Source organism: Electrona antarctica, assembly GCF_951216825.1.
Source record: "Electrona antarctica genome assembly, chromosome: 9".
Taxonomy (NCBI): Eukaryota; Metazoa; Chordata; class Actinopteri; order Myctophiformes; family Myctophidae; genus Electrona; species Electrona antarctica.
The window spans coordinates 48833903-48857932 of NC_136790.1; the positions used below are offsets into that span (position 1 = coordinate 48833903).

The window sequence follows — 24030 nt, forward strand, 5'->3', positions numbered from 1 at the left end:
TTTTTTTTATAATTTGGGTTTATTGGGCCTGGTTTATTGGAGTTTTCTGAATGTAAAAATTGTCACCTGGGACACTACTTTGGAAGTGGTTAAAATAAAATAGAAACACTAGTCTCTCACAGAGGTTTGACAAAGTGATTGCATTTTCTATGGGTACAGGGGAGGAACACATATAGCATTAAGAACTGCCAGTGGATTATACAGCAGATGAAAGAAAAAACTGTGATCATTTGGCGTGCTTCTGAGAATGTTGACGTCATCGATGTTTCCAAACTCATTAATGGCGTTCGGGGGAGTTGAGGCAAAAATGGCTTATATTTTACAAGCAAACAACTGCTGACTGCTGCTTGATGCCTGCACCTCTGGGAGAATCGTTTACTGAAGAAATAAGAGCATTATAAAAAACAGACACCCCAGCACTTCAGAATGGCATGCCGATAGCACATTGTTATTACCATTATCAATATTTGTATTACTGCTGTTCTATTGTTTAGATCCAAGACTTAAATCTGACTTATTCCTACTTGGAATATACGAACGGTGGAACCCTCACGCGGGTGCCAGGATTTCTACTCTTGAGCTAAACAGAGAGCCCAGTTGGGAAGGCGATATATTTCCCTTTGAGCTTTATGCAGTACCTCTTGTCAAGAGGTACTACATAAAGGTCCTATACCCAGGATCTAAATGACCACCTCCACCCAATGCAGAAGTTATTGTATTAACATAGCCTACGCTAAGTTTGATAACATGCTAGTGTCCATATTCTGGGCATGTCATAATAAGCGAACATTCAGGAAATCATCATATATACAGTTAATATGTGCGTGTGTGTTTGTGTGTGTGTTAGGTGGTTGCGCGCAGGTGGTGAAAAACAACCATGCTGTTTTCGTGCTCATACCCAGCCAGCCAGGCAGGCACCCACCCAGCCAGCTATACCCAGCCAGCCACCCACACACATAACTCCGTAAGGGAGTGGTTGCACCACTCAAAAAGGAAGGGGCCAAATACACAGACCCCTGGCGGCCTGTACTGGGGTCTGGAGTTTAAGTGGTTAAAATTGTATTCACTGAAAAGGTTATGGATTGAAACGTTAATGCCCTAGACAAGCCAAGACAACATCATCATGTTAATTGATAGATTTCATCCACATGCTCATCAAACAGATAGCATCAACCTGGCACAGATCTTAAAGCTGCTCTGCTATCAGATAGTGTCAGATGTACCGACGGTAAGAGACGGCCCTCTTCATCGGGAGATTTCTAATGGACAACAGAGATTCATCAGCCATTCATGCTTCTGCTTTGAGACACGATGAGAAGAGATAATTTTGCCAAGAAGATAATTTTTCCCAAGAAAAGTGGCATCTGTTGGTGAAGATATTTTTGCAGTATTGGGCAGATTACTGGCAGATTAAAGCCTGGTTCAAATCAAAGATTGAGGGTATGTGCATAATCGAGTGGCAAAGTGAGTGAGTTATGACTTCATTGCTGCCAGTCGCTCTCTACGGGGAGGTTTGTTTTCAACCACCATCTATATGGCTGGAGTAATTCATTAATGGATTGATTCAGTGATTCAGTTTTCCCTGAGCGCTGGAACTTGATCAATACAAATAAAACCCTATCCCTGCCACAAAAACAGAGCGAGAAACAATAAACTACCACTGTACATAGCTCTGGTGCATTAAACCTGCACAAGGCAAATCCCTGGGTCTATAACATTATTACATTCTAAAACATTAAAGACAGACACCTATACAAGGCAAATCCCTGGGTCTATAACATTATTACATTCTAAAACATACGCCCGGCCGTCTCATTTTTCATTATTATTAGCTTTTGTTTTGTTATCATAAAAATAAAAAAATAAAAAACAACAAGATGGAAGAGACAGCGTTTTCTCAAAGGCTCAGCCGGTTGTATTCCCTCAGGGGTGAGAATTATCGCTAGAAAGTCTCTGACCCCAGGCTAACACATTTTCAATCTCAGCAGTCAAGTCTGACAGAACTCCCCAGAATATATATTAAAAGGACAAACACAGGGTTAGAGAGTGAAAGACCACAGGACTGAGACACTAAGTGCAAAACCAATACGACCGACCGACCGACAGGCAGGCAGGCAGGCAGGCAGGCAGGCAGGCAGGCAGGCAGACAGACAGACAGACAGACAGACAGACAGACAGACAGACAGACAGACAGACAGACAGACAGACAGACAGACAGACAGACAGACAGACAGACAGACAGACAGACAGACAGACAGACAGACAGGTGCACGTGTCCCTCCAGGTGTGCAGATCGTTCTCCCTCTGGCCCATAATTACTCTGTGAAATATTTAAGTGCATTCCTCTCTGATGAGAACATTAACAAACCTTGCTTCGTTTACAATGCCGCGAGCACGACAAGGAACCTTTTTTTCCTTCTTTTTTTGGTCGGAAGACTAATTGTCTCTGTATGATTAGGAGTTGAAGGTCAATGGTCAATGCCTCGCCCAGATGGAAGACGTAGCAAGGTGTGTGGTAGTGAGCGAGATCAGACCAGACAATGTTCATGATGGGGGGGGGGGGGGGGGGGGGGTGCAGAGCCAGGTGGTGGGGTTGCGAAGGCACAGAGAAGCTATAAGCAGTAAAGTCTGCAGATCAAGAGGAGGGGAGGCCTAAGCCTCATTACACATGTAAATGTAGCTTCCAGCATGGAGGGCCCCACTTTAATGCCTTGCTTTTTTAATTATTCCTCTGCTCTGCAAATGTCAATTGGGTCCAACTGAGCCTCGGGCCTGTTGACTATAAGTACAGAGAGTAAAATACTGTTAATGACTCTGTCCATTTCTAAAGGTGATTGGTGGGAGGACGCAGGAGGTATACGGCTACTAAACAATTAAACTACACATCAATTTGATTATGCATTAGGCACCATTTAATACGATTATTATCCCTGGGACCCCCCAATCTACAGTGTTATTTAAACTCTGAGAGAGTTTAAATGGTTACAATATCATCACGGTCCATTTGGTTCCTAACTATCAACCATTTAGCTGGGGACCCCCTGGAATCACCTCAAGGACCCCTGGGGGTCCCCGGATCACACGCTGAGAACCTCTGTTTTGACAGCCTCTACAGTTTGAACAGTGTCAGATAGTGTTGTACGCAAAATTCATTCTGGAGTTTAACTTTATTAACCAAATAAACCAAACGTTATGAGATAGAACTTTCAAGTCATGTATTTATAATGAACTGACTGTGAAATGATTCGAATCTTTGTGCATCCTTCGCAGATAGATCATGTACAATGTAGTAAGAGATGAAATACTGAACGATGTGTTACAATCCCCTTGTGAACTAGCACGCAGCAACAGTTTTGGCAGGCGTAACACTCTGACCTACGCTGGAAACCGAGATCCCCCGAAGCCTTATTTATTTAAACCAACCATATTGCTGATTTATACAGAAATCCAACATTGAAATCGGCAAAGTATTCACCCATCTCACTTTCAATCTGCATCTTGCATCAAGAAATGCAGAATAAATCTTCCTGTTTGGGGTGAAAAACAGCAGGGAACCACTTTCTGGCACCCCGTTGTGGAAAAAGTACTCACATGTTTATCTATCAATACTGTAATATATTAGAAATAGTAAAAGTCCGGAATTTAAAATGTACAAAAGTATTGGCATCAAAATGAACCTAAAAGTACCAAATGTAAAAGTACTTATTATGCAGAATGCCCGTTTCATGTTTTCAAATGTATACAAAATGCATTGTGAGCTTGTAGATTGGCTATTTTCAAATGGCCAAAATGTATATAGGGCTGAAGTGGCTAATGTATGTTTTGTAATAATTATAATAATAATAATAATAATAATCAAAATCTATTTTATTTTATTTATTTAACCTTTATTTAACCAGTAAAAACCACATTGAGTCTCTTTTACAAGTGTGATCTATAAAGTAACTAGTAACTAAAGTTTTCAAATAAATGTAGTGGAGTAAAAGTACAATATTTAGATGTAAAAGTATTGGAAATTGGAAATACTCCAGTAAACTAGCCTAAAAAATACCTAAAAATTGTACTTAACTGCAGTACTTAAGTAAATGTACTTAGTTATTTTACATCACTGCTGGCACCAGTACACTTTGGCAAATTGTGCCTTTCTGCGGCCAACGGCAGAGTTTCTAAATTGCCTCTGGAACAAAGTGTCAGATAGATCATGCTGTCCAATTGAAAAAAGAGCCAAACCAGCAGCATGCCATAATGAAACAGTTCAGACAAGCGAGGCGAGGCATGGTGATTGGCTGTCGTAGTAGGAAGAAAACAAAAGAAGAAGAAGGAATATAAATGACAAGGTGATTGCTCTCCAAACACCAGTACCTGGCAAGACCCTGGTGGAAGTACAGCGTCTGAAATGATTTATCAGAGGTGGATACATACCATAGACACGTTATCTTCACCATAAACAATGATTTATCAGAGGTGGATACATACCATAGACACGTTATCTTCACCAGAAACAATGATTTATCAGAGGTGGATACATACCATAGACACGTTATCTTCACCAGAAACAGAATGATTTATCAGAGGTAGATACATACCATAGACACGTTATCTTCACCAGAAACAATGATTTATCAGAGGTGGATACATACCATAGACACGTTATCTTCACCAGAAACAGCATTTCCTATTTCTGCACAAACCGTGTATTTCCATATTTCAATGTTTTATGTTTGAGATTTGATGATCAAGATTTGATGATCTAGAACTGCTATTTTTATTGTATTTGTTTTGCGGTGCCTAACCACTCCAATGAACAGGTATGTGTGTCCGTATGTAAGTATGTATGTCTCTGTATGTCGGCTTGAATACGGCAATACCGTTCGGTGACCTAAAGTGGCACTGTTGAGCTGCCTAGTAATGGGGCGAGTCGGACCAACGCGCCATCGGAATAATGTTGCTAACCTGAGTTAATGTGACAAAACAAAGTATATCAAACATGCCTAAAAATATAGTGCCTACCGCCTACCTCACTTTGACTATGTTCTTTTATATTTTACTGTAGTTTTACTATTGCTGCTACAAGGCTGTGCTGGGGAATCCAAATCAAACAATTTTACTCTTATTCACTTCTTGAATCTTTGACATACAGGAACCAAAGGCACCAAGGCTAGGACAAAGTGCTCACAAAGCGCTTGTGATTCTGTTTCCGGACCATTTTGAAAAGCCTACCTGACCAGGCTTGGCGTCTTCACAGATGGAAGCTTCATATGGCGTTGCCAGTTCTGGAGGATTGTCATTCACATCCAGGATACGGATACTGACCACTGAGTGGGACATCATGGTCTGGTTATCTACAGAAGACAATGAGACATCATGGTCTGGTTATCTAGAGAAGACAATGATACATCATGGTCTGGTTATCTAGAGAAGACAATGAGACATCATGGTCTGGTTATCTAGAGAAGACAATGAGACATCATGGTCTAGTTATCTAGAGAAGACAATTTTGAGGTTTTTGTACTTTACTTGATTATTTCCAATTTCCAATACGTTTACTTCTACTTCACTACATCTCAGATCCAAATATTGTACTTTTACTCCACTACATTTATTTGAAAAGTATAGTTACTAGTTACTTTGTAGATTTTGATTATTATTACAACACAAGAAGATGAAGAAAGAAAATTAACCCCATTTTGTTCATTTTCTTGTGAACCTTTCTTTTGTTTATGGACTTTCATGCTAGCCTCTCGCATCCATCTTCAGTCCTAGTAAGCCTTGAATTTACAGTGCAAACTTCTCTATATTTTGACCATTCAGAGTCAGACATCATTTCCATCATGAGGCAGCCGGTTGAGGTTTGGCATTGGTGCTGAGGGATAAGAGGTTTTAAATCTCAAGACTCCCAAAGTTCTATCCATGACCTCAATCACTTTCTAGACAAACCTTAAAGCTGCAATCTGTGAGATTCACCTCCTATCCACGCAGGATACAAACCTGGATCCCCCACGCAAGCACCTCAATTTCTACTGTTGTTCTACAACTTGGCAACGACTCAACAAGTGACACAAGCATCACCCCTGTGAGCCCATTTTCACTCCCCGGGCCTTAACATACAATAATGGAGAAAATAGTATGGCTGTTTAATTAGTTGAAGTGCAACAGGCACCTCTTGGTTTGAATGCTAATGACAAATAAATGTCACCATATGTTCTACCTTTTTCTTTTAAGATTAAAATTAGTGCAATAATAGAATATAGTTAGTTAACACACGCAACACCCTCAAAGCTATGGCTACAATCTTAAACATAGGAGGCAAGAATATTGCCTAATTAACACAATTAAAACCCACTTCAAATGCTCTGTACTACTCCTTGAATCTTAATTCCCATTGTTAATCGCATGATTATGTCTGACAAAAGGAGCAAGCGAGCGAGGGAGCAGAGATTTAAATAAAGGACCCATTCTCCTCTAAATAAGTTATCTACTTTCTTTATGTGCGATCACCCCCTAATTGCAATAGCCACAGGGTGTAGATATGCTGGCTAATTACAGCATAGTTTATGTGTCTAACAGTATAACCAACAGCTGTTACCATGCGGTTAATGTACTTAATGCACTTTGAGTAGCAGCTTCAAACAGAGAGGATGACGCCTGGGTAATATTTAACTGAACACAGTTGAGCGTGGGTGGTGTGCACAAAGAAAAGCCGATCTACAAGCTCACAACAACACGTGCACATCTCTGGTGCACAACTAAGTATAGTTATGGATCACAGAAACAGGGAAACTGGCACATACTGTAATATACACAGTGGTGGAAAAAGTACTCAAATGTTTTACTTAAGTAAAAGTATCAATACTGCAATACTACAAGTAATAGTCCCGGTATTCAAAATGTACTTGAGTAAAAGTACAAAAGAATTGGTAACAAAATGTACTTAAAGTACCAAAAGTAAAAATACTCATTTTGCATAATGTCCTCAAAGTGTTAGATCCAGTACACACAGTGGGGTCGGCATCTAAATCAATAGGTCTTGAGTTTTTACTTCCTTTGCTAATAACATATTACTGCTGTTTTATCTTTTCTTCACTGGCTCCCAGTTAATTTTTTTTAATATATTTTAAAGTGCTTCTCATTGTCTTTAAATCTATAAATGGCTTAGCTGAGCTCCTTCCTACGATTCTGACATGCTTGACCCATACATTCCAACCAGAACCCTTAGATCAGGGGTTCCCAAAGATCGCGATCTATAGATCACAAAGGCTGTCCAGTTAGATCACATGACATGCGATCTAACTGACATTATATAATTATATAATTTAAAAATAATAATAATAATAATTTGACACTTGAAGTAAGGTGACTTTATTGATTGATTGATTGATTGATTGATTGATATAAAAAATGGCCTGTTAAGCCACAATGGAATACTTAGCGTAGCATTAAAAAGTTACAAAAACTATTTCCATTTTAAACTATTTTCAGCAATGATATGAATATCTTTTGGTGGGTAGATCTTGTTGAGCAGGTCATTTTGAAAGTACAATACAGTACATACAAAGATCATACAATCTCCTCACTATGCACGGGACAAACTCTACATCAGGTTATGGTGCTTTCAGTCACTATGGTCCTACTCTGTGGAATTCTATACCAGTTGATTTAAGGTTTGTTACAACATTGTCTTCTTTTAAAAGCAAACTAAAAACCTACCTATTCTCACAAACTGTGTGTAGTTATTTTAAAAAACTATTAATTCATTCTTGCATGTTAATCATGTGTTAAATTTGTGTCACTTTTTAAGCACATTGAGTCTGTGCTTGTCATATGAAATAAATGCTTTATTATACTAATAAAGTGACTTGATAATAAAATGGCAATTCAGCTATGTCTATGTCAGTAAATGTTTATGAATTTCCACAATGGGACCAAATGAATGTAAAAGTCAATGAGTTGCTCTTCATATAGCTTTGAGTGCCAGGAACTTAATGGACGCGTTGCAGTGGCACTCCATGTCTCTCATTAGAAGCAATACAGCCAAATGAATCCCAGCTAACACTCAAATGTACGTAGGCTACGTAGTATACTGTACTTAAAACACTTCAAAACTACACATGGAGGTTTGACCTCATCCTCCGCACCAGCTGAGAGCTGTTGACAACGAGCTCGATTGGCAGATTTGCCAGTCTTTATTTGGCAGATTTGACAGTCTTTATCGCCCCAGTGGGACAATTTGGTTTGCAAACTATTAGGCAGTCACAGAGGCCAATTGGAAAGGAGAAGAAACAAATACAGATATAAAAACATTAAAGGTATATTCAGTGATTTGACTTAATTCAAATATCACTTATTTTTCTTTTTTTCTGGATAATCCTCCCTACTATAGAGTGTGCTGACCATATAAGGAGTTCCTCCCTGTCCCCAGTGAGCCCCTGGGGTCAAAAAACCCTAGTTTCAGTTTTGGTGGCGGGTGGCAAAGCCTTCATCCAATCAGGATGAGAGGGGCCTTCCTCCAATCATGATCGAGTGGGGGCGGGCCTTGGTGCACATGCTGTTGGCCTGTTGCACTTCCCCCCACTGTAGAGTGTGGCATGTGCACATTTTGTTACCGGGGCGGACTGGGTGGTTTTCCAAATCACCCAAATCACTGAATGCTCCTTTAAAAATATATATTTAAACATCATTTAATTAAAATAAATTATTTATCTAGCAAATAAACGCTCTGCAAGTTGTGTTGTGAACTCTTTGATAGGCTATTGTTGATATTTTCATCTTTTTAAAGTAATTACACAATAATATGGGGGGGGGGGGGGGGGGGCAGCACAGCCACAGGCTATGACTATTTGAGGGCCTTTCCTCGGCTTTCAACTGCATGCAGCCTCACATCCTCTGCACTATAAGCTGAAAGATCTCCAGGTTGATCCCCACATGATCCTCTGGATAATAGATATCCTCCTCAAAAAGGAGCAGTTTCTTTAAGGTCAACAACTCCTTTCCTGTTACAATCACATTGACAGGTGTCTATGATGCAATAGGTTTGGTAAATAAAATAAATGGTAAATGGTGCATTTATATAGCACCTTTATCCAAGGCGCTTTACATAGATTGCACATTACATTCACCCATTCACACACACATTCATACACCGATTGCGGCGGAAGCCATGCAAGGTACCAGTCAGCACATCGGGAGCAATTTGGGGTTCAGTGTCTTGCCCAAGGACACTTCGACATGTAGACAGGAGGAGCCGGGATTCGAACCGCCGACCCATGGATCATTGGACGACCTGCTCTACCTCTTGAGCCACAGTCGCCCTATATGGGGAGTGGCAACAGTTAAGGCTGATTTTTACTAGGAGTACCGTGGCTCGTGACAGTGCAGTAAAGGAGACACCCATGCAGTACCGTGGCTCGTGACAGTGCAGTAAAGGAGACAACCATGCAGTACTGTGGCTCGTGACTGTGCAGTAAAGGAGACAACCATGCAGTACTGTGGCTCGTGACAGTGCAGTAAAGGAGACAACCATGCAGTACTGTGGCTCGTGACAGTGCAGTAAAGACAACCGTGCAGTACTGTGGCTCGTGACAGTGCAGTAAAGACAACCATGCAGTACTGTGGCTCGTGACAGTGCAGTAAAGGAGACAACCATGCAGTACTGTGGCTCGTGACAGTGCAGTAAAGGAGACAACCATGCAGTACTGTGGCTCGTGACAGTGCAGTAAAGGAGACAACCATGCAGTACTGTGGCTCGTGACAGTGCAGTAAAGGAGACAACCATGCAGTACTGTGGCTCGTGACAGTGCAGTAAAGGAGACAACCATGCAGTACTGTGGCTCGTGACAGTGCAGTAAAGGAGACAACCATGCAGTACTGTGGCTCATGACAGTGCAGTAAAGGAGACAACCATGCAGTACACAGGACGCTTTTTGTTCCCTGGCAGGGAGAGTTCAAGCAGTGGTGAAAAAAGTACTCACATTTTTTACTCAAGTAAAAGTATCAATACTGTAATATAGAAATACTCTGTTACAAGTAAAATAATTCAAAATGTACTTTAAATGTACTGTAGTTTTAAAAAAAGCATTAAAAAAAAGAAGAAAGAAAAGTGCTCCTCGAAGCACAGGTCTTGTGGGCCGGCAATGTTTGGAATTCACCAATCAGGATGGAATATGAAAAATCGGACAGATCCACCTTGATCACATGACTATAGAGATAATGGTCCTCATTCACAACGGCGTTTACGCTCATAAAGTGACGTTACGTGAGCGGAGCGTGAGCGGACAGGCATTTACGTGGATTCCCACATTACGTGGGAATTCATGAACTTGAACGTGAACTTGACGGTGACGTGGGTTGGTCGGAAATTCCGCTGAAAGCTGCGCCAGCTCAGAGGGTCGTGTACGGCTTGCGTAGATGTATTAAGAAGGCTTTAGTCTTCATGCTGAATCAATTAAAAGTCCCCAAACCTCAGATAAAATATGTAGGCAAGGCATGTGTCCCCAACATTGGTCGCACATAAAAAAATGATAGCCTATATAAAAGCCAAGTATCACTTGTATGCCTAAATGCATGCATTCTAGAGGCAGGTTAGCCTAGAGTCCCATACAGAAACTGCCCCTGCAAGCCCGACACCTTTTTTATTTATTTATTAGGATATTTCTAGCATGCGCGATTGCGCTGCTCACTTGACAGCTTTCTACTCGCAGTGCAACGCGCTGTGAGCTTGTAGATCGGCTCTCGCAGTCTCGCGGACTCGCGCTGCATGTTAAAAAACAAACTCACAATTATAATAAGAACATACACTTATCTGCATTCTGCACTGTACGAATCCAATGTTGTTTAGTGTAGTAATGTCTGCAGTATAGGCCTATTGAAATTGTTTTGTTACGGAGCTCCTTTGAGTCAGTCTGACTGTCGGTGTGAGGGTTGGGGGGGGGGGGGATTAGCCCTATATAAAAAATAGAAGACCACATTAGCCTATTTGAATGAATGGCATCAGCGTGTTTGAAAGTCGGCCAGTCATATCATAGTTTTAAGCCAGCTCACCTCCACTCACGCTTGTTCACAAACATGACGGACAGACAGACAAGAAAGGCTGTTGATGATGATTATTATTGCCACTGTAACTCGCTGATCAGCATGTTGACAAAGACTCAGCCAATTAAAGTTTCACGTAGGCCTAAATGCCTTTGCTGCAAGCACCTATCTGCCTCCATTTGCGTCGTGGTATTAATTTATAATAATGTATATTGATCACATGCGGACGCCACACAGAATAGCCAACTCTTACCTGCAGCTGAGGAAACATACAACCGGATGAAATATAGCCTTTAGTCCAAATCCCACAAGAAAAAAAAGAAAGAAAATATGTCCTGTGTCCATGCATGTCCGTATATTTGCTTTCCAAATCCGACAGTGCAGGGCAGGGAATCAATCACCGCAGTAGACTAATCAATAATAGGGCCTTTTATCATTGCCGAGTTTTAATATAGCATTTGATCGTGTGGTGAAGTTGAACAGTACAAATTAACTTCTTTCTCATTATGTGAAAGTAACTGTAACATCAGTTAACTTATTAATTAACGACATTTAACAAGGAGTGAAGCAATGCGTGCCAAGTTGGCAAGTTTCGTTCATAATATAATATATACATATAACTCGCACTGTTTGCTTGAAGATCTGTCCGTGCAGAGACCCGCCTGTCAAAATTAACTGCTCTACAAGCTCATCGCGGCTGTTGTATATAATTTAAAACTTGGGAATCCTCTGTGCAGTCTATGATGACGTATTTCGATATTTCCTGTTGCCATGGTCGTGGATGTTCCATCAAACCAGGCGACACCAGGCGAATCGCTTGGAAAAAATGCGGAAATGATACACTCGCCGATCCGCACAAATGAAGTGATTACACCTGGTTCCCTGAATCACACGGGACTTAACCGTAGCGTGATCGGACAGATTTTCCGCTATCTATACGCATGGCCTTTACGCTTCCGTTACACTCTGGCGTATTTCTCCTTTGTGAATGAGGACCAATGTGTACCGATTTATGTGCTTATTGGAATACATTTGTAGGAGTAATATAGGATGGGATACAAAAAAGTACAAAAAATCTAACAGATCTCTCTCGATCACATGAATATAGAGATCATGTGTACCGACCGAAGGAGCAATATCAAAAAATGTGTTTTACATAAGTCGGCCTCCTTGTGGAGGCGATTGTGAAAAATGCAGGGCAAAGTTTTTTCCTTGGCCTCTAGGCAGGAGTGTGCATGTGCATGTGTGTGCACGCGTGCACGTGCATGTGAGTGTGTGTGTGTGTGTGCGTGCGTGCGTGCGTGCGTGTTGGCTACTTTCCAACACCCTCAGGGTGTCGTTAAAACTACACGACACTGTGGCACAATCCCTAATTATTCACCTGCACCACAGGTGTTCAAAGGGCCAATTGGAAAGTAGCCAAGAGGTCAGGGTGTCAGCCTACAAATACTAGGCTTTGTCCTGTACCTGTATGTCAGTCCTGTTTGTATTGTTTGATGTTCAATGTCTGAGGACTGCAGATGGAAATTAGCATGTTTTGCTAAATCTGGTATATTTACACTGCATTTTTAATGTAATGTTCATTAATATACATTGTCCCGACTAAATAAACGAATAAAGTAAAGTATCCTGTCCTCTTGGCTCTGCAGGCTTATAATGGCTGAGCTCTACTATGAATAAAATAAGAAAAATACTAAAATAACAAAATCACTATGGAGAAAATTAAGCCTTCTGTCAAAAATATTCTTCTACTTTACTGCTTCACACCCCCTCTTTCTCCCACAGACGCCTTCCTTCACTCTTCTGTCTATCTCTACCCCTCTCTCTCTCTCTCTCTATCGCTGCTCATAACACACTCTGGACTCAATGAGCAAGTTGCAGACTTGCCGATAAGCAACGCAGGCCCATTTACAGGATTGTAATTCCGATGGAATCAACCAATGACTCCACTTGTCTGGAAGTTTGTGCGAGAGGCTTTATCTGTCAAGTACAGGCTTGTGTGTTTATGCTCAATATTGGAAGCGCGCGCACGTGTGTCTGTTTGTGTATGTGCGTGCGTGCATGCATGTGTGCACCCTTGTGTTTGTGTCTCTGACGGCCAATTAACATTAAAATGTGCCTACAGTCATGACAAGCATAAAGAGGAATACAAAAGAACACAATTTGTCTTGAGAATTATGGCTCTAAATTTATGCCTCACAAAACTAATTTAAATTTCATTTGAAAATGTTTTGCTGAGGGGCTACAGTTTGCATGAATCTATTGTATCTATGGCTACATGGGATGGTAAAAAGGAACCAAGAGACGTAAGGAATTCAGAGGAAGAAAGACTGCTCCATTTCATCGTGCACTCTCTCTCACCTGGTGTCGAGCAGGGGAACTATTACAATGCAGAATGCAATCTCTTTTGCATTACATACAATCCCCAAATCACTACATCCACTCCTTAGAGATTGCATAAAGGTAGAGAATACATACAGCCATCCTTCCATGCACATGGATGCGCACACGCACACACGCACGCACGCACGCACGCACGCACGCACGCACGCACGCACGCACGCACGCACGCACGCACGCACGCACGCACACACACACACACACACACACACACACACACACACACACACACACACACACACACACACACACACACACACACACACACACACACACACACACACACACAAACGCGTAAAGGTTACTGCGAATGCCGCAGCATATGGAGTTATTGCATTGTTCACTCTCTGTCTATCTCTTACTTATGACAAAACTATCCAGGAAGATCAAGCGAGATCACAGGATTGTTTCCGCTCACAAGTCGTGAGAAACAATAATGTTTTCTTTCTCCTCTTCCAGAAAGACGGATGCCATAACACCAGCAGAATATTGCATTACATATTGAATTTATGCTACAATGATGTATTAACCAATTAAACCATAGATACTTCCCATTGTCGCCCTCCCTTTTTCCCTCTACACTTCTCTTTGCCAAAGATTTGCCAAACTACAAATCCCTAGGGATGCTAGCTGGGTTCATGTGGTTATTAGACAAAGATTACTGTAGGAAAGACTCAACGCCATGCCCTACACAGTAGACTACAGACATACATTGTGCTCGCATGAAGAACATCTAACTATTGCATTATAGAATGGTTTATTTTATTCGTGTTCCTATTCCATTATATTTTCAAATCAGTGACCCTTATTTTCCAGTGGGTGTCTCCCCTCTAGGGGGCGCCCTAGGGTGACCTGGTCCATGTCTAGAACCGCCCCGGGGAAGCTGCTGGCTATTTTGGCAGCTCGAGTCAGAAAGTGTTTGGACGCTTGATTCGACAGGTGCAATGATTTGGCAGTCAGTGAGTCTGCGTGCTTTAACTGCTTTAACAAAGCCAACTTTACTTTTTGAGAGAACAATTTTAAATGTAAAATAATCCCCCTCAGAGCCATGTTTTTCCCATAAATTGTGCGTGGGCTTTTCCTTGATTTTCTCCATCGAACGATTTAAGCCAGGAGGCAGGAGCACATTCGCCTGCCAGACATTTAATAATTGTTGTTTTTCATTTTGTTTGCTAATTAGCGGATCACTTGGGCACTGACTAACTAGTTGTGCAACGTGCGTTTGGAATGCATAAACATTACTGTTTTCTAATGTGTTACATTTGTCAAGATGCAACATGGTCACAATACTGATCACTGAAGAGGAAGAGTTATTATTTCTAATTTCTCTGATTCAAGCCTTGAAGCTTGAATTTGCTTCATTTTCTAGGCTCAATGTGGTGGTCATTGAGGGAGTTCCAGGGCATCCCAAGCTAACCATCTGACAGAACTGACAACTATATAAACCAACTGGAACTGGTCCATTAGGTTCTTTTGTAAACGTTGCTATTTTGCACGTCTTAATTACCAGGTCTTAATTACCAGGTCTTACGTATTAACTTGAGACCTGGAGGCGTGACCAAGGCTATAAGGCCATTCAAAATGGATAAACAGCATCGACCAAGCCTCCAGATCTTAACGCCATGAGACCTGATAATTAAGAAGCGCAAAGGGGGTCTGTCTGTGGTCATACTGGGGGTCCTGGAAATACAAAAATGTAATCATTTGGACCTCAGAATCCACATTGGAACAGCGTGGCTCCATTGTGGATCTCAGACATCAGTGGCCAGTCTGTGACATCAATCATCTATGGGCAAGGTGTCAATCTGATCAGAGGACCACGTTTGACGCAATCAATCAATCAATCAATCAATCAATCAATCAATCAGACAAACAGACAGACAGACAGACAGACAGACAGACAGACAGACAGACAGACAGACAGACCCCACACACAAACACACACACACACACACACACACACACACACACACACACACACACACACACACACACACACACACACACACACACACACACACACACACACACACACACACACACACACACACACACAGACTCTCCTATACATGGTAGCTAGCCTATATTCCTACAGAGTCAAACTGTAAAAAATAAAAAAAGAAGTGAGAATCCCTGTTGAGTCTAACAGAGTGTGGGAGGGAGGGGAGAGTACAGCAGCTGCATATCCCAACCTTGATTCACCTGATGTGCAGCTGAGTTTCATTCACCGTACATCACGTCACGGAATGTATAACTTTGAAAGTGTACCGAATGGACCCGTTTTACTGTGCCTAACGCTAACCGACAATCACACAGCACTTCTACTGAGATGAACTGTCTGGAGAGAAGTGCAGAAAATGTACTGCTGTAAAATGATGGAGTCACTATAGGGGAGGACTTTGATGGTGTCTCGAACACACTGGTTCTCACTGAGGGATACCAGGACCCCCAGGGGGTCCTTGAGGAGGTTCCAGCCTGGGAGTCTCCAGCTAAATGACTGAGAGTTACCAACCCAGTTAGTGGACTGCAAGAAGTGGTAGGAAAGGCACTCAAATGTTTTGCTTAAGTAAAACTATCAATACTGCAATATATAAATACAGTAAGTATTGGCATCAAAATGTACTTAAATACTACAAGTAAAAAAGTACTCATTGTGCAGAATGTCCTATTTCAAGTTTTCAAATGTATAAAACAATTTAATAAGCTCACATTGCGAAAAGCTTGGAAGTTGTTAGTGTATGTTTTGTAATGATAATCAAAGTAACTAGTATCTAATGTTTTCAAAATATTGTATTTGCCTCTGGAATGTAGTGACTCCACTACATAAGAAGGAGTAAAAGTATTGGAAATACTCAAGTACAAATACCTCAAAGTGGTACTTAAAGGGACACTTCACCCTTTTTGCAAAAAAAAATAGATGTTAATGACATTTAGAAGATTTGGAACACTTTCCTGGGGGTCTTTATGTGTGTAATATGTGGTTTTAGATATTTTAGATTTTTAGCAGTGAGCCCAGTGTCTCTGATGTCATGGACACTGGGCTCACTTCCTTCCTGGACTACAATTCCCATAATGCTTTGGTGCACTGCTCCTCCTTGTGGATAGGGGGAGGGCTGTCTTAATGAGATAACATGTAGTCCAGGGAGTAAGTGAGCCCAGTGTCCATGACATCAGAGACACTGGTCTCACTGCTAAAATCTAAAATATCTAAAACCACATTATTACACACATAAAGACCCCCAGGAAAGTGTTCTAAATCTTCTAAACGTCATTAACATATCTTTTTTTGCAAAAAGGGTGAAGTGTCCCTTAAATCGGCCTACAGTACTTAATAAATAAATGTAGTTACTTTCCACCACTGTCTGCAAGTCCATGGGTCTAAATTCTCAGAGTTAAAATAACACTCACAGTGTAAATCGAGGTCCCAGAGATAAAACCGGAAATCTTATCAACTGGTGGCCCATTGCAATCCTTTGAGGATGACTCTAACAGGTCGGCCTGACCAGTACAGTATGAGGACGTAATCCTATTGAGTGCCTCTGTTCACTAAGCTCTACAGGACATGGAAGGTGATGCACCTGCTTCCACTGCAGTCACTGTGATGTTGTGCCAGCCTGCAGTCTCTCACCTGCTTCCACTGCAGTCACTGTGATGTTGTGCCAGCCTGCAGTCTCTCGATCCAAGACCTTGCCCAGAGTGATGGCACCCGATACGGGATCAATATGGAAGATCTTCTCCTGGTCCGTGCTGTGATCAATGGAAAACCTGCAACCGGAGACAGAGACAGAGAGACACACAGAGAGACAGTAAAGCATGAGGAGCACAATACTTACAATTACTCACAATACTTACAAGTGAAATGCCAATTCTGAGACATTTAATGAATACAGTCCTTTTTCTTTTCTTCTCACTTATAATTATTTTTGGGCTATCCTTCCGTTCGCTGTGACAAACAAAGAGGTTATCTAAGGACTGGCAGAGTTGATATCAGGTTACTTTGAGCGGGAGCAACTTGTAAAAAATATTTAATGATGAGAGAGAGAGAGAGAGCGAGAGAGAGAGAGAGAGAGGAGGGTGAGGGGGAGAAGAAAGATAGAGAGATGAAAAAAAAACATATCCACCAAAGAAATGGATAAAAATAATCATCTGTTACAGTGCGTTTATTAGAAAGCTGTCACAGTGTGTGCGACCCTGCTTAGTTACTCACTGCCCACCCCGGAGCAAGAAAGCAGACATTAAAATTTCATAGTGCGCTCCAGCAAAATCAAAACACATCATCGGGAAGTCAACAGAAAACCCAATGGCGGTTTTCTTTTTATTTCCACTTTCCAATTTTCTCCTTTCTAGTTCTACTACAGTATTCTGGCTGACTCGCTCATGCCCACAGAGACCCTAAACCTAAACCAGTGAGGGCAACGGCAGCTTTTTAAATCTCTCTCCCACAAAGGCTCCTCACAGTCACACCACCCCCGCAGCCATCGTATGACAGCTAGAGTTATATAAAGTATTATTAATAAAGAGAATGTCAACAGCATCATGTACTGTTCTGAAATACCATTCATTTGAGGAGTGATGCTTTCAACACTTGAAACACAGTCCACATCGTAGTCAACAACTGTGCAGCTCTAATATCTGTTCTCTCTCTAGTGGCACTGTGCAAGTTTTTGCGGTGGAGTTATCCACTCTCTCAGTTGTGTCCAGCGGTGGAACAAGTATGTTAACACCCCGAACGCCCGGGGTTATATAATCCATTAAATCAGAGCGCCCAGCGATTTATAGCAGCGGAGCACATTTAGCGACGGACCGGATGCTATCCTGGATGTGGCTGAAGTAGCTTGATGTAGCCAAAACACTCTCGAAGCGTTCAACAACAACGGGAGGTATGATTCATTCTAACGCGACTAGCGACGGGACCGTGATGGGCTGTCTAACACATAATCTTTTCTTAGAATTGAACGGAATGATTTAGTTCAAGAGTTATTCACATTTTAAGATTTTCGATCTCGTCAGCTAAAATGGGGGGGAACATTTTCTATGACGTCCCAACGGAAAATAACATTGAATGTTGCGCAACAGACACTCCCAGCCTGTGGAGCGATGTGATCGGTTTTGATAAATAATCTCCGTCCTTTTGATCAATCTCTGTCCTGAGCGCTGGGCGTTACTAATTGATAGGACGGAGAACTCCGTTCATGCCGCTCGGGGTGTTAAACAAGTACGTACGTAATACAGTAGTACTATATTAAAAAAGTTTACTTGAGTATTTTGATTATTATTACAAAACTGTACCAGTTAAGCCCTATTTTATACTTAGGCTATTTGAAAATAGCCGATCTACAAGCTTAGGTCTGCTACTTTGGAACGATTTAGATAAATATGGTACTGAATACAGGACATTTCCTCGGAAGATGGTATTTCTACATTGTGGTATTGATCTAAAGAGCTGGAGAGACAGGGAAACTCCCGTTACCCAAAACGCTATATCTACTACTATATCTACTACTCAGAATCAGAATATTGAGCTATAACTACTTATTTTAACCAACAAAATACCACTTACCCTTCCTTAGTAAAAACATCTGAGTTTTTTAGTTATTATTATTATTATTATTATTACAATACACAAATCACATTAGAATAAAATAGATACACAATGTACAATATTATGTACATCTAACTAATAATTTAGCGCTCGCTCGCTCGCTGTCTATTTCGCTCGGTCGCTGTCTTTCAGTCAGAATACTTCCTTAGCATAGAGCAAGACAGCTGCTCGCTTCCAGCGCCTCCTCACAACGCCACGACGCACGGACAGCCTCACGGAACCTAGCGCCGCACAGCCCTGTCCTCCAACCTCAATCTGCCCTGCATTACACATCTTAATTCAATTAATTTGCGTCAAAAACAACTCATCTGCCCGCACATCACGTGTCACCAGTGTCACCAGTGTCACCAGTGAAATGCATGTTGGGACGGACACAGATTAATACTGGGACACACTTTTCCGCGCAACCCACACGGGGAAAACAACTCGGACCCTGATACTACAGCTACTCTTGCGTCAGTCGACATAACATCTTCTTTGGGGAAGCATCGCGGCCAAAGCGCGGGTTGCGTGGCACAGGCACCTGAAAGCCAGCTCTGACAGTTGGACGGGGGCATGTTAACGTGAACACACGCGCTGTTTCGACACCACACTGTCCGCTCCCTCCTCAACCACCGTGCCATAGGCTACATGCACGCTGAAAGCCTGGACACTGACTACAACAGGTTACAGCCCTGCACGCACCCAGCGTGACACACTGAACATCACCATCACAAGTATTCATATGTTATGATCCAACAGATATACAAGTGCACAGGATTGTAACTGTTGCCAAGGCAATTAATTCCCCCCTCCCTATCACATTACCCACACTGAACATCATTTGCTGTTCATATATTCAGAACGGGTAAGGACTAGTAAATAAATATGTACTGTAGGTACTAGGCCTACACAGAGGCTAGTACACGTCCGGACATGTGCAAATGTTGGAGTGTACATCTGAGGTGATCCTTTTGAAACTACTTTTTTTTTTCCAAGGCCAATTTGAGTCTGGTCTGCAGGTCGTTCCACGACCAGGGGGGCCAAATATATTTTTTACCCCCCTCAAATGTAAACGAGGGTACTACACACCGTAGCCTGGCATTTCATCTGAGGTATGTATGAAATGTAGAAAGGGAGATCACCAACAATAGCTTTGCAAATTAAGATATAAATGATGCAGCCTGCGAGATGTCAATGACAACCAGCATACAGCGTACAGTGATGAGTTCTGAAGGGTAAGGTTGTTATGAACCTCTGTGCAGCATGGTACAATTTGGCCAAAGTGGAGGAACAAGCAAACCTATGTATCATCATAGTCCAGCTGGGACAGAACGAGGCCACTGATCAACTGTTTGCGAGAGGAAGGGGTAAAACAAGCATTTTTAAGCTAAAAATCAATAGGAATTTTAAAATGTAGGTGTTTATCCAAGCAGAAACCAAGGTATTTGTAGCGCCCCACGGTCTCCACCCACTCCATGGGAGTTCCATTCAGAGTGGTGGTTTAACAGTGATATGAACCAACATAGGCATGCACAATGTGGCCTCAAGATCAGTGGTTCCTAAACGTTTCTGGTCAAGACCTAGAAGAGAGTAGACGTTGTGAGCTTGTAGATCGGCTATTTTCACTACTTTTTTCGTTTTGGTTTTTTGTTTCTTTTAAATGATGGACAAGAACATTTATTTTTACTCGACTTGTGACCTATAAGAATTGGTCTGTGACCACAAATGGGTCCCAACCCACTGTTTGTGAAACAGACATGTACATTTGTGTGCGTGCATGAACGTGTGAGTGAGTGATAATGCCGGAGGCTCTGATGGGGCATTGCAGGCTGTTAGCTGGCTATCTCTGCCCAGTAGATAGCTCATTACCAAGTACGTATGGCAAATAAATTCAACAAATTGTGTCTGCAATATCATATTACATCCATAACTCATTCGAAAACGGTTGTTGCTGGTGGCCATTTTGAAAAATGGCTGCCATGGGCGCCATGTTGAAAATTCATGATGCCTCCACATCCAAATCTTTTGGGAATGCCTTTGGCTATAAGTGTACCAATTTCATGCTTTTATCACAAACTGAACGATTCTTTTATATATTGGAGCTAAGCAGCTGGACTGTATAGATCGGCTATTTTCACTACTTTTTTCGTTTTGATTTTTTGTTTGTTTTAAATGATGGACAAGAAAATGTATTTTTACTCGACTTGTGACCTATAAGAATTGGTCTGTGACCACAAATGGGTCCCACCCCACTGTTTGTGAAACAGACATGTAGACTGAATGTTCACCTGCTCATTTAATATATGTACTAATGCATATCAAGCCACTGAATTATGACAGCATAATTACATAATTACGACAGCAGAATTATGACAGCATATCAAGGTTCAAGAGGCATTTCAGGTTCAAGAGGCTATAATACAAATGTCAACATGCTATTAGTACACACACGCACGCAGCACGAATGACCGGACGAACACAACGCACACACCACACTGTCCGCACACACATTAGAGAATATATGTACAGTGTATACTATATTATAGTAAACAATATACTTATGTTCTTACTACGTATATATGCAGATGCTTGCACGCACGCACGCACGCACACGCACACACACACACACACACACACACACACACACACACACACACACACACACACACACACACACACACACACACACACACACACACACACACACACACCTTTGCGAGCCCATTTGTGTGTATGCCCATTTGTGTGTGTGCGTGCGTGCACGTGTGAGTGAGTGATAATGCCGGAGGCTCTGATGGGGCATTGCAGGCTGTTAGCTGGCTATCTCTGCCCAGTAGATAGCTCATTGCCAAATGATTTCTCTCTCCCTCCCTCCCTCCCGCACGCACACACACACGCACGCACGCACGCACACACGCACGCACGCACCTTGACACCTGGAACCTGGCTGCACTGGAACTCTTTCAGATCAGCCTCATGCATTTTTAATAGAGGTAATTTGCACGGGGCCTGCGTGTGGTGTCACCGTGTGTCTGTCTTAGTATTCATCTACATTCCTCCTTTCACACCTTGCATTTGTACCTTACCTCTGAGGAACACTGCATGGGTCACAGATCTGGACACTGAAGACTGCTTCACTTTTTCTTTTTTTCACCATTTTGCAACCCATTTTTCACCCAGTGTCAATTATCTAATGTAATCCCTGGGCTCTACACTCTCTCCGCCAACCTGGGGAGAGCAACGGACTGACCACATGCTTAATTGAATGCATGAGCGTCCAAGCCACTTATGTTCACCTGACAGAGGGGAGTTTCCCCGGTTGGACGTAGCGAGTGGAAGGAACACGTTATTCCAACCAGATCCTTTCCCCTTCAGGTGCCCTGGCTGGCCAGGGGGAGGCAGTACAGAGACATATATGCATTATGTACAGTACCTGACAGGTGCGTTCTGTACAGTACCTGACAGGTGCGTTCTGTACAGTACCTGACAGGTGCGTTCTGTACAGTACCTGACAGGTGCGTTCACCACATCGGGGTCCTTGGCGGTACAGTACCTGACAGGTGCGTTCACCACATCAGGGTCCTTGGTGTACAGTACCTGATAGGTGCGTTCACCACATCGGGGTCCTTGGCGGTGACCGTCCCGACCAGCGCTCCCACCTTGGCGTCTTCCTGCACCTCCATGACGGCGCCCTCTGCCGGACTGAAGGCGGGCGGCTCGTCCTCGTCCGAGACGCTCACCCGCACGATGGTCTGGTCCCGGAAGGAGCCCAGGTCCACGAAGCGAGGGTCTGCGTGCTTGTTCACCGCCTCCACCACCACGCTGTGCGTGCGCTTGCTCTCAAAGTCCAGGGCCTGGAGATGAATGAAACAAGGTGGAGACATCAAGGAGGGGGTCGTGTGGAGGTCGCATGACGTGGACTCCCAAACAATTGGCAAAACACTTGACTCACTCACGGCCAAGGATGAGTTTTTCCTCAAAGGCGCACCCTACCAAGGACTCATGGAGCAAAATATTCTGTGGGTCTTGAAAGATTAGTGCTAAAACAGTGGCGGTGTGAGCAGACTGTTCTAGAGAAACTGTAATGTTTACCCACAACCCATAAAAATGGTTCCATGATCCAAACATGCAGGTCCCGACCCAGTGTAGAAAACTACAGCATATTGTTTTGAAGACCTTTGGAAGATGGCCTGCGATCATTCTAATTATCGCCATACTGTGGAATAAAATTCATTGACAGACGCAAAAAAGAGCAGGATCACAACTATTCTGAAAATCCCTTTGAAAATTGTACATCTAACTTGTGAAATGCTGGAAAGTATTTGCTTCTTACAGTACAAGGTCAATAAACATCCTTATCTTCATTGATATTTCTGCAATGATTCACAGAGTAAAATCCAAAAATCGATTTTGACATTAACAACAACGCGAAAAACAGTAACAATGTTGTTACCACTAGCCTGCAGTAGCCTGGCCAGTACAATACCTTGCTAAATGGCTAACCTTGTAGTTTACAGATGGCCAATTGTCCCCTCAGTGAAACCTGCTAGACTTCCACCAAGGCTGCAAACAATACATCCAATGCAATGCATGATGGCTGCCTTAAAGACAACACTAGAGAAAATTAAGTTGTGTGATTTAATTATTTCCCTTCTTGGGCTGAAGGTCAATCCATCTGCAGCCCTTCACATGCAGAACTGTGTGTAACTTGAGTGACAGGTTGGATACATCTGGGTAAGATGTAAAAATGGCCATATCTCCAGCTGCACAAACTAGGAACTGCATTCCTTTATCAATGCTGGGTAAGTCCTTTGTGCTTTGCTAACAAAATGGAAGTGAAAAAAGTGGATATTGCAGTCTGCTGAGTCTGACTGCTTCTACCTCAAATCCAGTTGACAGCAGGTGCTGTGAATGTTTTTTTAATCTCACGAGGAACACACCATGTGGCCAATAGCATTTCAAAGAAAAGAAAGGCAATGCCACAGCTGACTTCAAATCTATAAAAAATAATGAGTAGC

General features: G+C 42.3%; 1 protein-coding gene across 1 annotated transcript in view; it reads right to left on the reverse strand.

Moving 5' to 3' along the window:
* Positions 1 to 24030, reverse strand: part of LOC306930406 (cadherin-22-like) — a 161296-nt gene that overhangs the window by 34123 nt on the left and 103143 nt on the right. Inside the window, exons 7-9 of the mRNA XM_079511359.1 lie at positions 22610 to 22866; positions 17057 to 17193; positions 5221 to 5342 (exon numbers count right to left, since the gene is read on the reverse strand). Of these exons, the coding sequence (XP_079367485.1) occupies positions 5221 to 5342; positions 17057 to 17193; positions 22610 to 22866 (516 nt within the window). The remainder of the gene's footprint in view (positions 1 to 5220; positions 5343 to 17056; positions 17194 to 22609; positions 22867 to 24030) is intronic.